Below are 21,483 nucleotides of genomic sequence, written 5' to 3' on the forward strand. Positions count from 1 at the left end.
GAAAATGATCAGCAAAATCCAAAGACAACACTCCTGAGAGATCAGGCCGATTTAGCTGCAGAGATGTGATGGAGCTACTGAAGGCTTGCTCTGGAGCCACTAAAGCATCCAGATTGTCTTTGCACGAGCTTTAATAGTTAGCACCTGCTTAAGGCACACAAGGGTAACAGTACCTCAGCATGTCAGAATGAAAAATGGCTGTGTCAGGAAAAAAGAGGCCTTCACAAAGCAATCTGTAATGCATGTGAAATAAATTACGGACATCACGAATTAAGTGAGGAGGCTTTAGGTACTTCTAAACGTGGTTTACCGGCTTAGCAGTGAGTATATGATGCTCAGTCCAAGTACAAATTGGAAGCAGAAAATAATTCTTCCTGTACGGGGAGAGTAATGTAATCATTAACTTTTTTGTGAAGGTACCTAAACACATACTGGTATTTAGAAGTTTCAGTACTTCTTAAGGGAACTTAAGACATTTCCACACCACTGGTGCATGCAGTACTCCTCCGAAAATGGCAATAATGAATGCTACTTAAGGAGGAAACCCAAGTTGTCCACTTTCTGCAGTCCTTTGCCCTAATATCATCCCTCATATTGGACAGGAATATGAGAAGACTGATCCTTCCCATTTTCTTCAGTATTTCCTCGTGGACCTTTCCATGGATTTCTCTAATCCCTTTTTGAGCCTGTTGATGCTGTCTGTCTCTGCAGCCTCCTGTGGTATGAGTTCGAGAAGTTTAGTAACCACTACACAGAGGAGAATTTCCTTTCATCTGCGCTTTTATCTGACGTTCCACCAGTTTCGGTGAGGGGTCCCTAGTTCGGCTATTGAGGGATTTAACGCACAACAGTTCCACATTTATTTTACCAGAGGCCTTGGTGATGTTATAAACTTTGATCACATCCCCTCTCAGCCTCCCTCTCTCCAAAAGGAAAACTCTTTTAGTCTTGTAATCCACATCATCGTCTGAGCTGCCAGTCCCTGTACCTTGTACTGCGCTACCACCAAAGGGGAGGACATGTCACGATGTTCCCGTTGCTGCCGTTGGAACGGGAAGGTGCCTAAAGACTCCAGATCGCTCTGGGGTTCTGTTATACTGGGCACTGCAGGAAACAGATCAGAATGTAGTCTAAAAAAAATGAGGCAGACAAAGAGTAGGAGATGAGAGAGCAGATCCACCCCTCCAGGCTTTCGAGGGCTCGGATCTCCCCATCCCCTTCCCCTGCTCTGCTGCTTCCACTCCAAGAGACAACAGACACCTCAACCCCCCCTTACTTTCTGATCCTTTTTTTCTCATTTTCATCACAGCTCCCCACTCGGTGTGAGGGAGCAGTCTCTGTGCCACCACTTGGTGCCGGCACTAGGGTACCAGCCGGCAGCCACACCATGAGCAACTGCTCTAGCTGGAAAAAACCTTCCTGCAAAACCTTCCTTAATTTTCCAACAGATCGGGTTCATCTTGTAGGCTCAAGAGTACCGAAAGGGGAGGGGATGGGGATAACGACCAGGATGTCGTGGGAAGAAGGGCTGGGCTGCTGCTTTTGTTAGCAGCACGCATTTATGCTGACCGAAAAGGAGCTATGGGTTTCATTTTTCTAGGTGAAATCAACCACATTCCCTTATTCTGCCTGGTAAAACAGCTTGGCATTCCTCTCAGTCTTTCCAACAGCCTTTCTCTGTCTCCTTTCTGTCTTTCTTGTGGGCAATGGTTAATACTGTACATACTTAAAGGCAGTGCTCTGGTGATAATTTACTAATAATTTCAGACTTCTTCAGCTAAGGGAGCATCTGTAAGATATCTAAAAGCAATGGGCTTTTATGCAAACTGAGAAAGCAAGCATATTTGGTTGTCTCTTACTGCCAGTATTTCTCCAGAATAAATAAAACAGAGCAAGCTAAAAAAACAAGAGGAAACAGTGACTAAGTTCATAGAGAAAATTTAAATTAAGGGCACCATGAGACTACAAAGATTTTCGTAATGGAGAAAAACAGTGGTTAGTGATACATGACAAGCAAAAATTCTTCAGCAGATGGCACAGAAATAGAGCGATGTAGGAAAGGAGAGAGGAAATTAAAAGGGGCTGTTTTTTGATGCTGTCAGGAGACCTGACAAAACAATCACTCCCAATTACAATGTATGGAGAGAAACAGCGAGGTGATAACAGGAGACAACAAATGTCACCAGAAGGAATGCTATTGTTAGCTCCTCAGAGCATCGGTGGATGTTCTCCTGCAGAGGTTTTCAACATGTTCCCATTTGCAGACCCTTAAATAACTGTCAGTAAAGATGACTGCCCTCCTTCTGAAGGGAAGTGCAGGTGTCAGGAGAGGTTTTATACACGAGGTCTGTCCCAGCTCCCGCACGTTGGAGTTCTTGGCCTCCACTTGGACGCGAATAATTTCGTGCAAACATCTGTAGACGTACACACACCTTTCTGGGGTAAATTGCCTGTTCGTGAGGGTTTTATCTATGGTTTGAGCAGGAAACAATTATCCCCAAGAGGATGTACAAAACCAAACACAAATTGGTGGAAGTCTGTCCAAGCCACCAAAAACTAGTTTTCAAATAGTTATTTGTTTCAACAGAACTGACAGCGTGAAGGGCATACCACAGGCAAAGAGACCAGATATTTTTTGATTAGCTGTAGTATGTGGAGTAGTTATATTGCTTGGCTCCATACACTGGGAGTCAAACATCAGTATAATGCACAGGAATACTGGTTCTGGCTGATGGTTTTTGGAGTCTTTCACTTGTACTCTTCGTCTCTAGACCAACTGAACTTAACATTTCTAAATACACTTTCTGTGCGCTCGTACACTTAGCTGCGAAATGAGGCTGCCATTTGTTTGGGCTTCATACAGGCAAGCTCAAAACTGACACAGATGTCTGCTTTGTAGGATCCTGCACGGGGCTGCCCGAGAGCCGCAGAGTCCGGGAGCCAAACCCAGGTCCTCCGGGCTCCGGCTTTGTTCTACATATAGCGCCTGGGAGCCCTGCGAGCGCTGGTGGGGCACGCCGGGCTTTCAGCCTCCAGACTCGGTGGCAGACAGCCTGAAACCTCTGGCATAGCTGGCTGCCTCCAAGCTAAACGTGGGAGTCCTGCCAAGCAGACTGCCACAGAGCTCCAGGTCTCGGGGGACGGAGCCTTGGGACCTTGGCTCAGATCTGGAGAAAGTTTTGAAACCCAAGATGTTTGGAACAGACCTTCTGTTATTCAATAAGTTGGCATTTTTTGTCTGAAACTTTCTTCATTTGTGATTTGTAAAATTTCAGAGCAGTTTTAGTGTGACATCTACCCTGATTAAAACGGTGCCGTGGCTCTAACTGACATATGGCAGGGGCATGCTGGCATCCTGTGCACCACTTCCCTGCGAGAATGAGTGCCGAGGAGTTCATAAATTGTTGGAACTGGTGAGGAGTAGTGCGAGGCTCTCTGATCTGACATTAAAATGATGCAAATTCTTATAGCAGGAAACATGCCTTCTCAAGCTCTAGGAAAAAGAGCTAGTGATTTTATTTTGACCACTTGCTCTTGGTAGTCTCATCTACCCTCTTTGTAGCTTTCTCTCTCCACTGTGCATGTGCTGAGTATCACAGAGCAAGACGGGAAGCATTAGCTACTAGGCCAGGAGCCCTCTGTACATGGCCAAACACTGGGCTGCTTTGGCACAGAAGTTTTCTAGTGAGCACTCTTAAAGGGATTGTTTGGACAGGGCTGGTGGATACCATTCACTGGGTTCTGTGGGGACAAATGGCAGGCTCATTTGACCTTACAGTCCTTTGTAGCCCTTTGGTTCTTCATTAAAAAAAACCCCTCTGCATTATGGGAATTAATGCACTGTAAAGATGCATTTTATATCAGAACTTCCACAATGCATAACATAAAACAAATGCATTAAAAAATCATTAGAACCAATAAGAAAGCAAAGAAAATCACTTTATATGCACCTGTAGTTAGATATGCAAGTCTTTTTAGGGAAGCACCTAACTTTTTAAGTAGACTCATGTGAGCTCAAATCGATCAAAACCCAGAATCCTGAGCTCTCAGTTGTGTCATTGACATCATCTGGGCCGCTCACGCATTTAAAGCTGGCCATGCATTTTGCTAGCGTGCTTTTAAGAAGATACTTGATGCCTGAATTGCAGCAGTTGAAAGATGCAAGTATGAAGACTATGCAAAGACAGCTCTACTTCCCAAATCCAGTAGCATTTTCTAGGTTGCCAGTAGGGCAGAAAATGGAAAGCTGAGTGATATAATTTATGTTGACTTTTGAAAAGTTTTTGGCAGGGCGATTCACAAGAAGCTGTTAAGGAAATGAGTGCTATCATGGGCTACGGAAAGTGGCTAATAGAAATAAATAATTGGAACAAATGGTTACTTTTCATCATGTCAAATGTTTAGGAGTTGGCTGCCCCAAGGACCTGCAGAAGGATTAGTTTACTTCTTGTATGTATTAATGAAGTGGGAAGAGAAATATGAGAGGAAAATTTGAAGAGAATACCAAATAAGTAGAGTAAAATCGAGGAAAGATTTTGAAGAGCTTCACTGAGTCATAACAAAAAGGTGAATTGGCAACAGTAAAGCAGATTAAATGCATAATGAAAGGAATCATACATATAGCTGTGTTCTAAATTAACTGCAACCAGCAAGAAAAATAATGAAGAGCAACTGTGTATCACTCAATGAAAAGCTTTATGCAGTGTGTAACAGTGGAAAAAATCATACGCAAAAGACTGTGTTGCCACTATATCAGTAAGCAGGAGGAAATAATTTGGAAAGGCTCCGGCTGTTTTTAAAAGGTATTAAAAAAACAACACCAAAACCAACACACACCAAAAGTAAAGGTCAAAAAACCCAAACCCCCAAACATAACAAAACAAAACAAAAAATACAACCAAACAATCAAGAACTTGATCAAATTAAATATGGATGCGAGGAACTTTCTGCCACAAAGCATCATCAAGGCTGTAAGTTTGGTGGGATGAAAAAAGATTGTACATATATAGGTAATGAGAAGCCACACAATTGCATTAAACTGCACAATATTTTACAGATAACATAAATTTATGTTCTCTGAGAACCTATTCTTTGAGAACTAAGCCAGTCAGTAACTAGAGGGATTAGGAAGAATTTTTTCCTGTAGGCAAATTGCCTTATTCACTTCAAGGCTGTTTGTACCTTCCAGTAATATCAGTAATGTGTCTTGCAAGTTCTGGTGTTCCTAGTCACTGCCAAACACGAGGCTCTGGAAGGTCTGAGTATTCCTCCGCACTGACTACATTAATCCTTAAGAACCTGAACGTTACCCAGACATACTTACCAGGCTACTGATAGTATAGAAAAACAAAGTTTCAGCAATATACATACCTCGGTTGTCATTCCTACTACATGCCTTGTCAGCATTGCCCCATAAGGGCTTCCTACTGGCAAGACCTGCAACAAAGCCCACACTGCTTTGTGCCACTCCGTGGGAAATGGAAGAAGCCAACTGACAAAAAGATGACATATTGTATTGGGAAAGGGGCGTGAAACTTGGTTATGTGCTTCTCACCACACCCCTTGTGTAGCCTGACAACGATTTTTCCATGAGTGGACTCTTTGCTTGCAGTTTCTGCAGTTACCCCCCCTCAAAAGACGGTAGTTGTTTAAATCACATACCAATTCCGTTCACAACAGGTGAGTCGTTACTGACTTCCAGCACGCTGGGCAAATTTTGTTCTCCTTCATGCTCAGTTATATCCATGTTTTGCTGTTGTGAGCCATTCCCAAAATGTCTAGAATCTTTTTCATGACTGCCATCTCCATTCTGCAAACCATTATGTGGCTTTTTCAGTGGCATGATCTGTAAACCGCTGGGAGTAGTTCGGTAAGTTACAGTTTTAGCAGCCCTGTCATTAGCAGCTGCTGGCTTTGCTGCGTATCCTCTTTTCTGTTTTTGAAGAGAGGGATTAATTCTCTTCCTTTTGTGTGCTGACCCTTTAGCCTTCCCAGATTCAGAAGGTCTATGTGATATTTTCTCAACAGATGACCCTCGGCTTTCCCGTAAAAATTTTGGAGTGCTGGCCTGTTTCCCATGTCTTGATCGCTTTTCTCTAGTAACATGTAGTCCATTGAACTCGTCAATAAATTCCTCACAATGTAGGAGATGATGTTCGGGTTCCCAGGTGTCTTCGTTGCTTCCGTAGCCTTTCCATCTGATGAGATATTCCCATTTGCCCTTCTTGTTCTTCCTTTTGTCTACAATCCTCTCCACCTAAAAAAAAAAAAAATAATCAAAAAAGTATCATATTAGAAAGAAAAGCATTTTGGTCATGAGAAATGTGTTCTTCATTTGCAGCTAGGAAGGCCTCCTTGACATTGTAAAGCAGCTTTAGTATTCATGAGATTCAGCTCCTACAACACGGTGCCTAAAATATGAAATGACTCCGACACTGAAAGCCTACCCAGGCTAGCCAAAAGGCAGCAACCTATTTTCCTGATTAAAGCTTATCTTAATTTCGTAGGATGCAGTCCAACACTATATTCCCGTTGGATCCTATATAGACCACGCTGCGTGCTGATGAGGACCTAATTGCTGTGTATATAGCCGCTCGACATAACGGTTAGGGATCGGAGTTACATGTTTCTGTTCGACAAAGAATTCCCAGGAACGGACCTGGCAACACATGAGAGGAATGCAGTAGCCCCGGCGGTATTTTGACAGCAAGGCCATTTTCCCTTCTAAAAATATTAAGAAGAGACATAAAACGCCTGATCAAACCTGAGCTGGGAACCTGCAAGAGCCAAAATGTGAAAAAACAAGAGAGGCCCTGAAGATCAGTACTGAAGGCATGATTTCTTTAAAAATCTGTTTGTAAAATGAGCCTGCTACTGCTACATTCCTCAGCTACCTCTTGTCTGAAAGAGCTGGATAAAGCATCTTTTGCTATACTGTCAGCTCCCGAGCGTTCTCCTGAATTCACGCACGGATTAGGTACCTGTAAATGCCTTCTTTGTGTCTTGAAGCTATCCTGAACAGAGAACCATTAGAACAAAGTACATTGTTTTTACACCAAAAAATGATTGCCATTACTGCCATCTGAGCGTGAATTAACAGTACCATGCTGCTGTGGACAGCAGACCGTGCAACTAGGGAAGTCTTTGTGCTATCCCAGCACTGGCAAGGTCTCAGCTAGAGGGAGAGTGCATATGAGAACCCAAGCACAATTAGTGATCTATGTTGGCTCGTGAGTGAAACTCAAAGAGAATTGTTTGTTTTTGAGAAGAGGGGAAACGTAACAACAATCCTAAGTGAGTTAGAGATAGATGTGCAAAGGTAGAAGTAAACGATTCTGTGTGGATTGGACAGCAAGGCACAGGTTTAAATGGCATCAGGTGATATGTAGACAACTCATTAGGAAAATCTTTGTGACGGTAAGAATAATTAAGCACTAGATAGATAACTTTAGGAAGGTAGAGAGGGTTTTAGAAGAAACAACTTTTGTCAGACCAACATCTGCCATGAGTAGAAACTGTTGGAAAATGGAGTATGGTTAGAAAACCTTTTGTGGTCTCTCCCAAGTTTTATTTTCTGATTTTTTTTTTTTTTTTAACTTCTTGAAAGTGTGGCTTATGAGGAATAAAGATGCGACTAGTGAAAAAAACACATTATTGTTAAACAAAAGCACCGTTATTAATTTAGAATAAATAAATAGATAGCTAATGTAAGTTTTCACTGCTCATCAGATAAAAAATGTCTCATGTAAAGAACAACAGTGGAATCTGTATGGAGAATTTAACCTTGGAGAAGGGCAATCACAGCGGTGTAAGTAATTGTTCTTTTTAGGTCCCCTGTTAGAGCAAACCAATGGATTAATTCTGTCTGTTCACTGGCTGGAACTGTACATTCATAGAAATCTTGGTGGGTTCCCCAAAGGCGTCTGAATGTAATTAGCAACTAAACATTATACTTCCATCTCAATTCATTTACCTGGGAACTGTGCTAAGATATCTGCGTCTGAGTCATAGTGGCCAGCTTCCCTCCATCTCCAGGAGGAGATGCATCTCAGCTGCAGCATCCCAAACAGCTCATCCCTGTGCTCTGTCTTATCAAATATCTGCATAGAACCACTGTAGAAGCAAAGCAAGGAATCATCTGTACTCTGAATTTAGCACAGTCCCCTTCAGGATTGCTCAGTGTGGCAAAACAATTAACTGGAGCTCAGTCTAGGAAGTTTGAGATCATTTGTCTGAAAAGAGGAAAAGTACTCACAGAAAAATGAACTGTCTTTTTGTGTCCTCATTTTGGGACGAGTGGCTTTCAATTGTCGAACTAATAGACTTACTCTGATCTTGTGGACTTCACAGGGAGCAGCTGTCCAAATTATCCCTGGCTTTGAAATACTTCTCATCTTCCTGTCTGGGACCAGCCGGTAAGACTACATCAACCTGTGGAACTCCGTAGTGGCCTGTGGTTGTCTGCGGATTTGTTACTTTAATTACTGCAGCTCAATATACCAAGGAGCAAAACATATATATATAAATATATCCTGGGGAAAAAATTAAATTGCTGCTAAACTCAGTAGACCACAGCTATCATTAGTGCAGAGAATTTGGTTTAGCACTCTTCTGCTTGTACAAGCTACACAATGCATGCGCTTCCCCCTTATTTAATTGAGGATTTCAGGCTTGGAACACAAGCTCTGTGTCAGGTTGATGCTACCTCGGAGTATCTTAGGTATTTCTTTTGATGGATTGCACCAGTCGTGTTGCCCTACTTGCTCACTGAAGGAAGAGCCTCAGAACGGATGGACAAATAACTTGCCATTTTCAGAATCATGTACAAAAACATCTCTTCAACCTCACCTTTTTTCACTCATACACATATGTTTAAATTTATCTATACTCTTTACCCATTTTCACATTGTTGCTCTACTACAAGGAGGGAAAGTAAAGGGAAGAAGTTCCTTGGAAATTGTATTTATTTTTTTATTGTGGAAAACACAAAATTATTTTGGTGATGAGACATTATGCATTTCAATTAAGAGGATAAAAGGAAAAAAAACACGAGTAGTCTTTGTTCCTGGAAACAAAATACTGGCAACGGAGAATGTGATTAACCAGTTCAAAACAACACATCATGAGGGGACAATAGAAGTATTTATGAAATTGGGTCAAATTTAATAAACGGTTTCAGAAAAGATATTCAGAAAGCAAATATATTTGGGAGAGACTAAGCATTTCATTACAGCATTTTCAGAACAAAGCTATCAGTGTTTCACTTCAAATTTAACTAAACAAAACTAAGATGAAAAGGTTAAAGAGGAACTAAGTAACCCGAAGACAAAATGTTTTGTTTCTGATCAACCCCATTTTCAGTTTATTGTTTTGCTGGGGAGAAAATGAAAAAAAAATGTGGGTTGATCCAAACTTATTTGTTGTCATTGAGTTTTTTTGGTTCAGCCATCAAAACCACTGGCTTGACTAATGATGCATAAAAAGTCTGAGTAGATATTTACCTCGTCCTCATTACTGTCTCATTGTTCATTACTGAGTGCATTTGTGGGTAGCATCAAACATGCTTGACCTCTAAACATGGTCTCTTTTCTCTCTCGCGGCTTTAAGTTCTCCATTGATTTATCCCCTTCAGAGTGCCACTGTGTTTTTTCCCTGCATATAGTGAAGTGCTTTAGCGTGAGCATAAATATCAGTTTGTTACCCACACCTGGTACAGTCTGTCCCATTTTCCTTCTATTCACAGTCCATGGTAATAATGAACAGCCTTTCTGCATTTACTTCAGGTTACACAAATTCATATGAGTTTTCTTAATGAGAAGTAATTCTGTGACAGCTAGTGATTAATAGAAATAATACTTTCATTCGTTTCCTAGAATAAACAATACATGGTCTTGGGAATATGCAGAAAATACCTACAGCTTCCGTGTCTGATTTTCCATTTCCCCTCTGTTCTGTCTTTAATGACAACTGAATAAAATCTTCCTAAAAGTGACTTTGGTAGTTACAGTTTGCCAAATCCTCGAATTCACTATATTTTGTTTGGAAAGTGAGGAAAGTCTAATAAAACTAAAATGACTGCAGACAAAGTGTAATGGAGGGGTATCACAGTTAGGAGAGTGCTAGAATTGACATATCCCATTACTTGCCTGGACTCTGTCTCTCTCTCCATCTCTACTAATTCTGGGTGATTTGGGGAGCTGATATGTCACTATATAAATACGTTTAAAGAAAACAAAATAAGACGATAGCATCTGTGCAAGTGCACTTGCAACATACTCTTTAGCTTCCAAGCAGTCTTAAACCTAACAGTATGCACAACTGCAGAAACTAGAATGAAAGTCATAAATGAAATCTTTTTGTTTAAAAATTGTACATTCTAAACTTACTGTGAAATTAAAAAAAAAATCCCAGACAAGTATGGTACAAGTATGTAGAGCTTCATAAACTCAGTGATATGATCTGGTGATCAAGTGCACAGTTTCCTTCTTCACAAAAGATTCAGGGTCAAAATCACCCATTTAACCACAGTGTTATTGCCGACTTATCAAAAAAAATCTAAGCCAAGTTAAAAAAGGGGCAATTACCGTTCAATTATTTCTATAGATACAATTGCAAAATCAGAGCACTGTATACTCATCTCACAGTTCACAGCAGCTCTACAGAACATACAAAAAATCTTTACGCTCCCAGAAAATCACCTTCTGGGAGATCAGTCAACTTGCAGAAAGGTTTGGAAGACTGCGTATCTGCTCAGTGATTTCCAAAATACAAGTCATGGCTTCTTTATCCATGCATATCTATGTAAACAATTTAAACTGTAATCTGTGATGCTCAGATGGTCTCTTTGAGCATATAGCACAGAGCAGCAGACTGATTTCATGACACACTAGAAAAACTGCTTTTCATTACTCTAAATTACAGCCCTTGTACTGCTTTATATATATATATTTTTTTTCTATGGAGATCTTTGTCCCGTGTTGTGCTTCAGGCTGTTGGAAGGGATGTAGATGTGTTTTTGAAGAAGGTGCCAAGTAAAGAGAGGCAGTAAGACTTCTGAGAGAGATAAATGCCATCTGATTCAGCAAGTTTGTTTTCTGAAAATTCATTATTGCCCTAACTTCCTTCTTTTTGTAACCTCCTCTTGAAGAAATAATGTAATCGTTAGCTTTAATATCCTGCTTGCTTGGATTTGTGACTTGTGTTTCTCTTGTATTGTTATTTAATTTCTCAAAAAAACTACTAATCAGAGCATTTGTTCCAGATGTAAGAAAAATATGGGAGCGTATCTTCTGAAAGGGTCAGTATCCATGTTAGTAAAATAATGCTGGAATGGATGCTCAGTCTCTCCTCAGCATCTCATCCACAGTTTAAAAACAGAGTAGATCCAGTTAATGTGCCAGCTACAAATCCTCCCCGGTAGTAAATTTGTATAGTTACCTGGAAGGAAATTAAAATGAAAGGGCTAGATAGTCACAAAAATAAATGAGAAGACATTCCTGATCTGAATTATTCACAGGCAAAACCTCAACTGACATCTTCCCAGGAAGATGATGTCCTTCAAGAAGACACTGCTTTTTATTCTCTTCCCTTTTTCTCTTTGTAAGCATATGGATTTCTAATTTTTTAATCTCTTCTCAGGATCAGAAGAGGTGTTTAACTTGCTAGTGAAATTCTACAACTTTTGTATTTTCACTGGAAGAAAACCTGTGAGTCTCATACTAAACTCAAGCCACTGCTTTAGGTATACATGTCCTCCAACACACGGACGTGAAGGCAGACGAAGAAAATGCTGTTCAAACACCCGTTGCTCTTCTCTGGGTGTTGGATCTTCGTGTCCTGATGGACAGCAGCGCTGCGCAGGCTGCCTGCTCCGTGCGTCGGTGTGCCAGCTATCTGGGAGAGCAGAAGGACACCGCCAGCTGTGTTTTGCAGGGGTGAGGAGGCAATTCGAAATTACTGCTACAAGTGCTCTTTTCACATTCCTAAGACTTTTCTGGACCCAGCGTTTTGCCTGCCGAAGTACAGTCTGTTAACTATCTACCCTGGCATCCAGATATTTTAAAGAAACTGAAACAAGCCGAGCTCTATGCTGCCACGTGCAACGTGATTTCCGCTTTGTTTAAGGGGTCTTCTGGCAGAAGAAGCTCGCCTTTATTACCAGTTTAGATAAAACAAAGCCCTGGCTGATAGCCTGCAGAGAAGCAACCAGCCACAGCTTCCATGCAGGCCCGTATCTGTAGTGGCTTTACGCCGTTTTCTTGGAAGCCCCACCTTTCTCTGAAATGCAGTCTCATTCAAACTGAAACTCTGCTCTGGCCTCTCAGTTGTTCATTTCTGGAAACTGCCCTGGTGCCACATCTCCAGCTCCACACACGGTCTGTTTGCTCCTTTGATCTTATTTGTCCCTCTGGCTACCTCTGCTAACAGAACCCATTGCCGTGCCCTTCCCTGCTGTATTTTTGTTTGTTGCAGTTTCTCCTGGCTATAGTCTCATCCCTCCTGGTCTCTTGGAGCCATTCTCCCCCACCATGTAACTTTAAGGATATAATCTAAATCACTTTTTTTTTATTAGCATATTGAAGTGTATGTGCATAAACCGTACCTGTGGTGGATGTGCCAGAATCATTGTGGGTGTTTGAGCAGGTAGGAGCAATAATACACCCAAGGATCTTCCACTGGAAGAAGGGGATTTTTGTATGGACCTGTACTGTCTCTTGATAAAGGACTGGAAAAGGAAAATTAAAAAATGATGCAGGGACCAGGAAGGGACTTCCTGATCAGCATGTAGTCGCTGTCATTGCAGGCAATTGCATCATATAAACCGTTTCTTGTTGCACACGTTAATGATGCCAAACAAATTTCTGCCCTGGGCTTCTTATTGATAGGTTGCATAGCAAACAGACGGCAGTTCTGCAATGTAATCATTTTGTAAAAAATACTGAAAGTTTCCGCTTGGAAAACAAATCAGTTTTCTAAGGTGCAAGGGTGCCCTAAAAAAATAGAGAAGCTCTTTAGCAGTAGGCTAAGGTAATCTTGACCATGCTCCATACATGTAAGAGCGGTACTTCTTCCTCTGCAGTCCGGCTGTGCACCCGTGTCGCCAAAAGAACGGGTTGTACAAAGGGTGGCAGACCTCTTCAGGTCTGCCCTCAGGAAATGGTTTAAATCCCTTTTACTTAGAAACAGTAATCAACACATTCAATGTGGAAATCCAGACAGCATGGGGGTTTCTATTTGTTTTGAAGTGTAATGATGAATTTCATTCATCAAGTCATCATTTTCTTTTCTATAGTAAATTAGTTCACGATTGGTTTTCAGTGTTTGCATTTCTTAAGGAAAGGAAAACAAGAAGCAGGGCATACCAAATGTCCTTTACGTTAGAAATTAAAGTCAGTTCTTTCAGAATGAATCCCATAGTTCTATCTAGAACAGTTGATTTTGATAAAGAACACTTACTTTTATTTCAGTAGTAAAGTGCAGCTGGTGATTTTTACTATAATACTCAATTTGTTTTGCACATTATAGTGCACACTTTAAATTTGGAAATAACAGATATTTTCCTGGTGTGTAGACTAACAAAGGAAAAAATAGGTGTTCTTCCTATTTACTACCACAAGTGAGATAGATGTGGATGAAGTTCGCTTGAAGCAGAACTGTTCTTGTAAAGTCTATTGCTGTGGCAAGCACAGATGACTAAAAGATGAATGAGAAATCTAAATGCAAGGAGACAAAATATTTTGCGAAGCTCTACAAAGAGCTGGTTGTTTTGGACACACGTATGGCTCTCAGCTTTCTACACTGTGGACTACGTCCTGGGCTGTTTCTCTGCTGAATTCAGTGAGTTTTATACCACCTCAGAGTTTGTGTGCGGGGAAGGTGCGTATTTGTCAGAGAAGATGAGTTCAGAACAAGCAAAACCTAGTAAGGTCCTGATTCTGCCAATGCTTTCTTTAAGGGATATCAGCAGGATTATTCCCAATTTACTTAGGTGCACATAAAATCAAAGTAGGAATCCCTGGGACTTAAACCATGAGATTTTTTAAATTTTTATTTAAAAAGCAGTTTATAGGAACAGGGAGAGGACTTGAAGAGACTCTAAGCAAACCAGTGTTTATATGAACATATCATGGTTCTTTCAATAAAACTGGCTGGAATGTGTTAAAGATACTCACGTTTCTAAAGAGATAGAGAACTGTGTATGCAGTATTTAAAAAATAAAAATAAGGCTATCTTGACTATCACTAACACTAGTGCTTTTCACCAACACTAAATAAGTCCAGAAATTCAGGAATTGTTAATTTATGTAAAAGATGAACCTGAAATCATTAGATTGAATTAATGCTGTCTGTCTTCTTTTATGTTCATTTTCATTTCGTTCTCCCGTTACCTTGCTCAGTTCTAGCTTATTTTAGTGTTCTGTTGTATCGTTCACTCACTCTTTTTCTCCACCATATGGACTTCATTCAAATTCAACTCAAGGCCAGGACTTCAGTTCAGCACGTTTAAATGCATCCCAAAGCTTAGCCAGAAGTGAAGATCCCACAAAAAAAATAATACAAAGGTTCAGCTATAATACACTATAAATAAATATTTGAACTACTCTGCTGTACTACCACTCGGTGACTCATTGCTTTACAAATGCCACTGGTACGACTGTCATAAAATAAACCACATGTTCTTGTGTGGTAGGTAGAAAAATATTTTCTTATCCCTTTTACAGAAAAGCGGTAGACTTGAGCATGAAGAAGTGAAGCCTGGTTTTTGAGGAGCTGTTTGCCACTCGGTGGTTTCCATAGGTGCTGGGGACTCAGGATTTCACTGTGGGCATGAGCTTCCGCTGCTCAGAGAGGCTTTACCAACCTCATACAGTGTGATGCCTGGGAAGAACTGTCCAAGGGCAGCCAGTTGGCTTTGCAAAGGTTTTGTGCCGTGGGGACGATGGGTGACACCAAGAGGGTGCAGCCTACTGAGGGACACCAGGGCTCACAAGGTGACTGTGGCCAGCTACGTGTTCATTGTACACCACCCTCGCCTTGCTGAAGTACTGTAAGCATTGCAGAACTGAGCTCTACAGCGATCTTTGAAAGAGGACAATCTAACAGCTTTGCAGATATTTTTGAGGAACTTGCCCTTTATTGCAATATCTTGGGAAAAATTAAAGCTCTGTTTTGGAAAACATGTGAAACGGACAATCAGAGCAGGTGTCAGGTAGTTACTCCAATATAAGGGATATGGAACAGCAATTTTGGGGTATGGTGTGTAAAGGGACAGAATACATTTTCTAGCTGCTGTATACAAGGAGACGCAAGTATCTTTGAAATGATCGATACAGATTTGATGGGCAGCAACCCAAACAATCCCCAACCTATGGGCCTGACTGTGAGTAAGGATGGTATTCCCTCCATCGTGACTGAGACAGGAGGGAGAAGAAAATGAAGAACTCTGTCTGTGTTGTATTAACGGCTGGGCAGGGACGAGGAGATGTCAGAAAGATAAATCATACATCCGCTTCGTGCTTTCTATCCAAACCGGAATAGGAGGCAACTGGCTTGGAGCGTCCGTATAGCAAAGGCAGTGACAGTCACATTTGTGAGCAATACCACCCAGGGAGAGGCTTTGGAAGGAAAGGGCTAAAAATAGACAACTTTGTACAATATACTAGAAGGTTGAGGGGCGATCCTCTGAATGAAAAGCTGAAGTAGCAGTTTGTAAAGTAGTAGGATAATGAGAGAAGCAAAGTCACAAAACACAAAGGTGTTCAGAACTCAGTAGAATTCGTCATTTTCCTGGTTACACAAATGAAGGCGATGTGATGGCAGAGTACAGAAGTGAGCCAAAAAGAAAGGTAGAGCACAAGGAGGAATAAAGAAACATGCTTTAGGCGACTGTAATGCTATGTATCCAGGATACCAGTGCAACATCACGGAAGGATGGCACATACAGGTTCAAAAATTATCTGTGGAACAGTAATTATCAAAAGGAAGATTAATACACCACTGTCCCCTCAGAAATAGCATTCAGATGAGTAGGGTCAGCAGACCAAACTGTTACCTCAATGATTACATCGGTTTTCAGTGCAGATTGAATTTGTGTTCCAGATCTGGGTTGTGCCCAGCGTAAAACTGGCTTACTGCTGGTGCCTGGAAGGAACAAGCTCTCTTACGGACTGTAATATAGGCAGTTACGAAAGCTGTCAACATTCCTCACACTGACGCTTTTAAAAACATCTGAGAGCACCTAGTTATAAATCTGCATTTAAAAAGTGGGAACAGAGCTCTAAAAGTGGAGATGTAAAGGAATAAAAGGGTTTGAGCAACTGGACGGACTCTGTGCGGGGAGGACGCCAGCTCATAGCACGGATGAAAGGCACACGGGGATGAAACCCATCCCTGCGTGTACGAATGGGCCGAGGCTGTGCCAGGCCAGGCCGAGCACACCGTGCCCACAGCACGCTCAGGGCCGCGGGCCTCTGCGCATCGCCCCCGGCAGTGGTGAGTCCCCGGGGGCTGCTGTCAAAGCGACAACCCCAGGCTGCCTGTCCACTGTTCCTAAATCCTCCTGGAAGCCGACTTGCCTTGCCCTCGGTGAGTCCTGTCTCAGCCTTGGTAATTCACCCAAGCCACGGAGCCGTTAAGTGGTGAGACCCCCGTTACTCTTGGTGTTAGGCTTTCAGCCCCGCGTTAGCCGTACTTCCAGCCACAGGGGTTGTGGCAGACTGGAATCCTGCACTCCTTCCCGAGAGATCCCAAGCAGCAACACGGGGGTTTCTCTGGCAGAGGCACAGATCCTGCCATCCTGTTCAAAACGCCTGTCGGCTCACTGTAGGGTACTGCAGAGGCATGGGCCACCTCTCGGTGCTGACGGCTACCATCTCTTTCTGTTGGTAGGTCACGCGGATGTCTCAAGCTTCAGGGGGAGACTGGAACTCTGATGAAGCCGAGGAACCATTTAGAAACGTCTGCGCTTGAAGCAGTATCGAATATGTAAGTAGTGAATATATTAGTGGGGAAATTTTCCGTCCATTTGTTAGTCAGATTCCTAACTTGGTGGCTGTCGTAATGCCTCAGCTGCTCCTGGATGCACTTACAGCAATGGTGAGGCAAAGGGCTTTGTTCCCTGGGCCTCTGTAGAATGGGGCACTATATGTTTATAAATGTAGGGTTTTTAGATTTATTCCCTACATTCGTCTCACTGGGATTAGACTAGTATATGTTCTCTCTGTGGCACTATGCCAGTCACAGACTGAGGCTGTGAAGGTTGCAGCTGTCTGCTTATTATTAATTGAGAGTCAGCGCAGAGACCAACACACACGGGTTGGAGCTCCAGCGCCCATACTGTTTTCCACATAGTTTATGAATGGAAGTTTAAATTCACAATTTAGTATAAGAAACCTCTGGGTCACATTTAATACTAAGGTTCCACTTGCAAATGGTTTATGAAATTACAGAAAGGAGTTTTAACAAATGCCTAATAAGTTGTTAGAGACTCTCATGAATCTTGCACCTAATTAATCTTCTAATGAGTCTGTGATAGTCTTGTGGTATTCCCACAGTCAGCCCTAACACAAACTATACATATCGTCCAATACTGGAACAGGTGTCCGGAGAGGCTGTGGAATATTCATCCTTGGAGATACTCAGATCTTGCCTGAACAAGACCGTGAGTAACATAATTAAGTTGGTGCTGCTTGCAAGAAGGGGGTTGAATCAGATGGCCTCCAAAAGTCCCTTCCAACCTACGTTATTCCAAGAATCAGTGAAACATAGGTTTTGCCAAAAATATTTACTAATTTATTAATTCTTTTCTACTTGGAAAAGCGGCTGAATTTAGGAAATGGAGTTCTATTCAGTCTGTGGAAATGGGCACATAAACTGACTCAGTTACGCTGAGTTTAGATTTACCAGGCTGCTGGAAGGGAGTTTCCCATAAGCAGCTCTGAACTTCCGTCTTTGCTTGACCTGATATCATCAGGGATTGTTGACTCGCAGGTCATACAGCAAGAGCAGTCTGCTCTCTGAGATGTACTCGGGAGAGATGGGTTGGAGGACCAAGGTCAGCTTGATCACAAGGTTAAAAGTAACTTCTTAGTCATTAAATTGGCATTTTTTAATACCGAGATACCTTGTGAAGTAAATATCCCCATTTATGGTCACACCTGTGCATTTTCACTGTTTGTATGATCATTCACTATTTATGGTATGAGCAGGACAAGCAAATGTGTGGTAAATTGGGGGGTGAACGAACAACACGTGGCATGATAGGAGCTATAAACTTGCTCTTCATCCAATGTGAAGGAAATAAAGCCAGCCTGAATCCAAGAGGGAGAAGTTGCTTGCTGTACTTTATCACAAAGATAGGAGGAATCATGGTAATAAAAATATGCTTGTAATTCTCATCCTGGAGGTTTGTGCAGATACAGTAAGAGAACATAGCACAGAATGTTTAGGTGGGGCTCAAAAGCCTGGGCTTGTGTTTCAAGTCACCATCTCAACTGCTCACTTCATCTTTATATGCTTTATCTGAAATGATCACCTCCTCTGTAAAGTGATTTCAGGTCTGGTGTTGAAAATGGGAAAGGTGCACTGAAATAATTTTTATGTACAGCAGTCTGAAAAATGAAAATTTTGATGAAGCAAATCTGTTTAAAATGAGAAAATAGATTGTTTAACTTACATTGAATTTCTGCATTTAGTGTTTGTGCTATCTGCTGCTTGTACTTAGCAGTTTTGTAGTAGATTATCCAATGTAATGTCCCTAGCATACTTGGGGAGGGGTAAGAGACTCGTAAGATGAATACAGATTCTATTTTGCTGGGAAAAAGAATGTGCCTGGGTTAGATGGCTCTGGAATTACATAACAAATTTCTGATCATGCCAACCTGTCCTTGTCTCCAAGGAGCAGTTGTGTACAAAGGCATACATGAAAAAACAATGTAGAAATAAACAGAAACACAATGGAAGAGTGTTATATTCTTACTATTTCAACAAGAACACTGATAAACATTGGGGAAAGCATTACTTTTATTACGCTTGTCAGCTGTAGCCTAATAATAGAACAAAAACCTAATCTTTTTGGAGTATTTCATGGGTATTAACTAAACTTGAAATCTAGAACACAACTAAGCTTGTCCTCTAGATACGGAGGAAAAGTATTTTATGTAGATATTTTGAAGATTTCAAGATGGTATGCACATGACTAAAGTGTTTAGTTTGATTCCAAGGAAACAAGAAACTTTTGGTGGTCATGGAAAAAGGATTTAAACAAACTGACAGTTTCCAATAATTGAAGAATTTCCCTAGAGAGTAGTATGTTTTTGCCCAATTAGTACTCTGAAACATTATTTTTATAGTTACAAAGCATCACGCAAATCTATCCTACTAATCCATGGATACTAATGATCGTTACTATTATTTAATAGCATGACAGGTGGAGCCTGGAGCTACGAACACTTTAAATATGTATTATGCCATAAAGTTTTACTTGTTCTTAAAATTAAATGGTCAGAATATGTTGATCAGAAAATCTAGTATAGAGTGTCTGTCACATCAGTGCTAATGATTGCTGGTGTGCTCCAAAACCAATGATGTCAGTTTTGCAGTATAAAAATTCGGTGTTTTTCTGGAAAAGACCTTGCCCTTGGCTGCTGAATGTCACATGCAGTGTTCTGAATATGCACTGTGCAGTACAGGGCAAATCCAAAATGTGCATTACCGCATGCTACATTATCTTTACAATTTCTGCTTTGTTGACTCTGTTAATGTACACAATTACAGACAGTGCAAATTTTAAAAGGCAAGTTTACACCCGTGAATTACTTTTAAAGGGAATCTGAGATACTTTACAACACGTGTAAGGATATATGCTAGTTAGATGACAGCCACTGGGGAAAACTGAATGGAGCGTTCTTCGGTTTCCCTCTAAACTGCTGGAGTCTTCTGAAGGTGACAGTGAGGGAGAACAAAGCATATGAGTCACCTCTACATCTCCTACATTTTCTTGGAAATGCTTCTTACTCACATGAGCACTCTTAGGTGCTAAGTACCTTCCCTGGATGGACATATAATATAAAGTAATTTTTATTCAAGATAATCAAAATGTCGGAAAATCTCTTGACTTTCAACTGTTTGGTGATGTACTTTCTTAATTTTTAAATAACCTTCTTAATACCACATGTATTAATAATGGAGAGTCCTGTCCAATTTTCAACATAAGAATCTATTTGGCTTCAATTTCTTATAGTAGATTTTTGGAGAGCAAAGAGATTTTTCAGGCTCTCTTCTAACTCCGAGTTTGTATTTTAGCATCTAGGTTCTTTCCTGTCTAATGCCTATCTAGTTAGAGGATGTGTAGTCAGCAATATGAAATCAAACTATGCAGGTAGTTGTAGGCATTGCTCAATGAATGGCATCCTCTGATAATCTACATATGCTGCAGGCACAGTGAGAAAATTCGTAATTCTAAAGAATTAGATTCTGAAATTGTTTGTGACAGTATGAAGTAGTAAAATTGCTGCCACATGAGAGTGATATGCACTTTATAGTATATTCACACATGAGAATTTATTCATGACCAGTTGGTCACCATGCTTTCTTAAAACTCTAGGTTTTTAACCATTTTTTAAAATACAAAGCTAATAATATCCTGTTCATCAGATATTCTCATAATAATGGTGAAATACTCTGCATTTTGAGCTTGAGCTTTCCAACATTTTAAGCTTGCATTTCTACCATAAATTTACTGCACAGCATAAGCTAAAATTAAAAATAGAAGACTAATAAAATAAGAATGATCTTCCAGAATGAATGGCATATGATACCAACAATATTTTTCTCTGTCACCAGTGTTGCCTTTTTTGCTAAACAATTGGGCTGTGGCTATAAAACTTTTGGGGATGTAGTGTCTTGATAACATTTTGAAAAACGGTAGAGTACAGATCTAGAATACGTTTTATATGCCACGGCACAGAAGTACCACTGCTGCTGGAGTGACATTGTTCGTTTAAGAGGCACCCATGTTTCTCTTGTGTGATGGCCCAGACTTGATTATTTATCTGTCACGGCATTACTTACAGGCTCACAGATTGATAGATTTGAAGGCCAGAAGGGACGAGTCTATCCATCTAGCCTGTCTTGGGTAACACAGGAATGGTTTACATTCAGCAGTTCTGTACCGGGTCCCAAGTTTCGATGTAGTTAAGCCACATCTATTAGAAAACCATCACACCTTGATTTGAAGAGATTCACAGAAAGTGCGCCATTACTGTTAGGGAAACTTCCTAAGTGCCATAAATAAAATGCTATAACCTTAATGTTAAAAAGTGTATCTAATTTATGATTTATGTAGGGTAAACTTCCAGCCACTGGCACCTTTTATATCTCCGTTAGCTGATTTAATTCTCCAAACCTTAAATCCTGCAGAGTGGTTGGCAGCTAACTGCACAGGTGGTCTCCACATTTCTTTAGGTTTTGTAGAATTTTGGTGCTA

At 41.0% G+C, this 21,483-nt stretch overlaps 2 protein-coding genes across 2 annotated transcripts in view; one reads left to right on the forward strand and one right to left on the reverse strand.

Moving 5' to 3' along the window:
- CMC2 (C-X9-C motif containing 2) overlaps nucleotides 1-21,483 on the forward strand; it is a 101,658-nt gene that overhangs the window by 70,740 nt on the left and 9,435 nt on the right. Inside the window, exons 4-5 of the mRNA XM_067004763.1 lie at nucleotides 16,887-16,982; nucleotides 17,596-17,658. Coding sequence (XP_066860864.1) covers nucleotides 16,887-16,982; nucleotides 17,596-17,650 — 151 coding nt within the window. The 3' untranslated portion in view covers nucleotides 17,651-17,658. The remainder of the gene's footprint in view (nucleotides 1-16,886; nucleotides 16,983-17,595; nucleotides 17,659-21,483) is intronic.
- CDYL2 (chromodomain Y like 2) overlaps nucleotides 1-21,483 on the reverse strand; it is a 59,234-nt gene that overhangs the window by 21,833 nt on the left and 15,918 nt on the right. The window contains exon 2 of the mRNA XM_048075069.2: nucleotides 5,662-6,256. Within this exon, the coding sequence (XP_047931026.1) occupies nucleotides 5,662-6,256 (595 nt within the window). The remainder of the gene's footprint in view (nucleotides 1-5,661; nucleotides 6,257-21,483) is intronic.

The sequence above is a fragment of the Anser cygnoides genome, chromosome 12 (assembly GCF_040182565.1).
Source record: "Anser cygnoides isolate HZ-2024a breed goose chromosome 12, Taihu_goose_T2T_genome, whole genome shotgun sequence".
NCBI lineage: Eukaryota > Metazoa > Chordata > Aves > Anseriformes > Anatidae > Anser > Anser cygnoides.